Here is a 3,759-nt window from a genome sequence, read left to right as displayed (position 1 = left end):
ACATGCTTTTGGGTATAGTATATTGTTAAAAGCTAGTTAAAATACGGTTGTAATTAGAAAAGTGAGATTTTAAATGGTAGCATATAATCAAATTAGCCAAAAAGCTTCCTCTAAAAAAAAAAAAAAAAAAAATCTAAAAAGCTAAGTTGCGAGTATTCATTTTTTTTTTTTTTTTTTTTTTTTTTTTTTTTTTTTTGTAGTTTTGAGTTAGTGTCCATTTAGGTATCTCGAAGTTTCGGCGCTTATTTGCTAAATATGATACAAAGATAGACTTTTTAATTTTATTTTATATCGCTTTTTTCTAAATGTGTTCAAAAAGTTAAAAAAGAAGAAGAAGCTAATTTTGTTAAATTTTGTATTAAAACAAAGAGACAAAAGTTAAAAGCTTTTTTTTTTTTTTTTTTTTTTTTTTTTTTTTTTTTTTTTTTTCAAACAGACAATAATTAGTCTTTACTTTTTTATTTTTTTTTGAACCAACAAGATTCATGTTAAAGACACAATCTTAGGTTCAATACAAAATATTGTCTTGGAGATACGATCTAAGTCTAAAGCTTGATCTTGCCAAGGCCTCTATACTCAATCCACTTAAGCTGGTCCATTAGCTTAAAATCTATCAATATAATTTTTAATTATGTGAGTGAGTGGTTTTTGCAACAAGAAATACCAATGGTATATAGGAGGGTTACAATAGGATTAGGAGGGACGATGATTATTTGTTATTAGGATAAAAAAGTCCAAAGCTCAAGGTTAAGTAACACTCACAATTATGCACTTAATTTGCATCCTTAAGCATGGCGTGTGGCATCATGCCTTGAACACTCCATTATTTATATCAATGTATGTTCCAGAGGGGTTTAATATTTCATTATTTATATTGGTCCAAGCTTCCATAGCAGTTGTACTCCATTCATCAAATAAGATCATTTGACGTGCGGAATAGTGGTTTAAAAAAAAAAAAGGAAGTCGTCATCTTCACATTTATTGTTCTCACCTATTAACATCATCATATTTGATATCTAAGTTGGCTCCGTTGTTTAATTGGACCATTTATGCAATTGAATTAATATAGCCCATTGATTTTTTTTTTTTTTACATTAATTAAATTGGAAAAATAATATTTTAAAAAAAATTAAATTTCTCATACTTATCTTTATATTTGACCATATTGTTCGATAAGTGATCATTTGTTCAACTATTGATCCAATAATCTGACTCTTAACGGGGTTAACAAATAGGTTTTCAAAATTACTTTTAATTTTTTTTTAAAAGAACCAAAAAAGAAAAGTAAGATATTTAATTTTATTATTAATTAAAGTAAAATTAAATATAAAAATTGCAAAATTACCAATTTTTCAAAAAAAGTTTTAAATTTTTAAAAATATTTATTTGTCCTTACTATTTCATCAATGACAACTAGTTCAATTAGTGACCTAATAACCTGACTCATACACTAGATTAAAAAAATATTAAAAAAAAAGAGATTCATGATATTATAATTAATTAATGTAAAAAATAAATACAAAAATTTTAAAAGTACCTACATCTATTTATTTATTTTTTAAATTAGAAGGGTTTTTTTTTTTCCTTAAAGAAATTCATATAGTCTTTTTATCCTACCACCGACTTTGGTTTGAAATAGCAACGCTGTTTTCCGAAACTAATTTTTATTAGCTATTAAAAATTTAAAAATCAAAATAAAGGTTTTCCGGAATGAAGTCGTAAACTTTTGTTGTTCGAATTTGAAATTATCCGACCGTTAACTCCAACCCTTAAACCGACGTATATAAATAGTCAGCGTCGAAAATAAGCATCAAAATTATTCAACCGTTCTGAAACAAGAACGCACTTCTCTATTTCTCTTCAAACCCTTCTTGAAACCACTGCTTATTCCACCATCAGCAAAGTTTCGTATACCCCACTCTTTGTTTCTCTTCAAACCCGTTGCTCGATACAAATTTCTACTAATCAATCGAAATTCAGCGTTCTGGTTGTATCATGGGAGGAATGAAGCGAAGCAGAGAGGACTACATTGCCGGTGGTGAGGTTTCTCTGGGTTACAGAGTACCGTCTTGGAGCAGAGGCCAATTGCTTGGCCGTGGAGGGTTTGGTTCTGTTTTCGTTGCCAAACTGAAGAAACCCTGTTTGGGATTTCCTCCAATCATGGCTGTGAAATCAGAAAACGCTGCTTCTGGGCCATCTTCACTCTCAATTGAACAACGGTTTCTTCAGGCTTTAAAAGGGTGTCCTAATGTGGTTCAATACTTTGGATCAGACATCACAACCACCAACTCTGGTGACATCATTCACAACGTTTTTCTTGAGCTTGCTTCAGGAAGCTTGGCCGATTTCATCAAGAAATATAGTTCTGGTACTGGGATGCCTGAGGTTATAGTCAGGAATTGTACGCGGTCTATTTTGATTGGATTGAAGCAAGTTCATGACCGTGGATTTGTACATTGTGATATCAAGCCTTACAATGTCCTGTTAGTACCTAATGGGGATGGTTATGTTGCTAAAGTTGCGGACTTTGGGTTGGCAAAGAGGCAGAATGTGAGGGATGCTAGTGGTGTCAGAGGCACACCTTTGTTCTTTTCTCCTGAGATGGTGAGGTATAGAATTCAGGAAGCGCCTTCAGATATTTGGGCACTTGGGTGTAGTGTGCTGATGATGTTGACTGGAAAACCACCGTGGGCTTCTACCCCTAAATCCGAACTTATGTCTCGGATAGCTACTGAGTCACCGACGATTCCACCCCATATCTCAAAAGAAGCCCACAACTTCTTGAGTTGCTGCTTTGTGAGGCATCCTGTGAAGAGGTTGACGGCTACAGAGCTATTGAGTCACATATTTTTACTAGAACCAGATGAGGGTGAAGTATACATTCAAGAAAAGGCTAAAGTTTCAGATGAGAAGAGTCTTGAAGTAAAGCCTCAATCACAACGTTGTCCTTCAGCTTTGCCAAGTTTTATACCTCTTCCTTCTTCATCATCTGAGGAGGAAGAAGAGCACATCCCTGCTGCAGCGAAGCGAGCATGTTACCGACAGATCCATCCTGTGGCAATCATGGGTTGCCAACCTCCCGTCACTTTTACTGTTCGGGCAAATTGAGACATAGCAAACATTTTGTTTGCATTTGTAAATCATTTTTTCATTGTAATTGATTATTTTTTTTTGGTTTCAGAAGTTGTATGGTAATGAATTAGTAAATATAAAGAATTTTGCGTTTCTGGTTCTTCAAGGTTTACTGTTTTTAAGTGTTTTTTATTTTCATTGTTCATTTATATACTAGTAGAGGTAGTTTCTAAATATGGCAGTGTCCTTAGCCCTAAGCAGGGTAGCTGGGAGATGCAGCCTAAAGATATTAGTAATCTACTTCAATTATAACGTTGTTTAACTTGGTTATGCTTGTACTTCAATTGATAGCCTTGATTAACTTGTGTTCTGTTTCTACTTCAATTGTAGTAATCCTATTTCCATCTGTATTTGACTGTGGTTTCAAAGATATTAGTAAAAGAATATAAATTGATGAAGTAACAAAAGATAGTATATAAGTGCCAAGAAAGAGATGGGGTATCACAATGCAGGCTAATGGTAATACAGTTTGATGTGCTTGTTTTTGGTTTTGGCAATTCGCATGAAGAGTGCAGGATCATTGTCACCAGGTCTGTACGTTATATTTTTTGGTGTTAAATCAGCATTTTTTTATTTGAATTTTGAACATATTCTAATTTGTATTAATTAATCATAGGATTGCTAGGT

At 32.9% G+C, this 3,759-nt stretch overlaps 1 protein-coding gene across 1 annotated transcript; it reads left to right on the top strand.

Moving 5' to 3' along the window:
- Positions 1-1,743: 1,743 nt before the first annotated feature.
- Positions 1,744-3,181, top strand: LOC115961011 (mitogen-activated protein kinase kinase kinase 17-like). Its single transcript, XM_031080064.1, has one exon. The coding sequence runs from the start codon at positions 1,996-1,998 to the stop codon at positions 3,106-3,108; it is 1,113 nt and encodes a 370-aa protein (XP_030935924.1). The 5' UTR covers positions 1,744-1,995; the 3' UTR covers positions 3,109-3,181.
- The last annotated feature ends 578 nt before the right edge of the window (positions 3,182-3,759 follow it).

This window comes from Quercus lobata, chromosome 9, assembly GCF_001633185.2.
Source record: "Quercus lobata isolate SW786 chromosome 9, ValleyOak3.0 Primary Assembly, whole genome shotgun sequence".
NCBI classification, from domain to species: Eukaryota; Viridiplantae; Streptophyta; class Magnoliopsida; order Fagales; family Fagaceae; genus Quercus; species Quercus lobata.
This window is presented reverse-complemented; position numbering and strand designations above follow the sequence as displayed.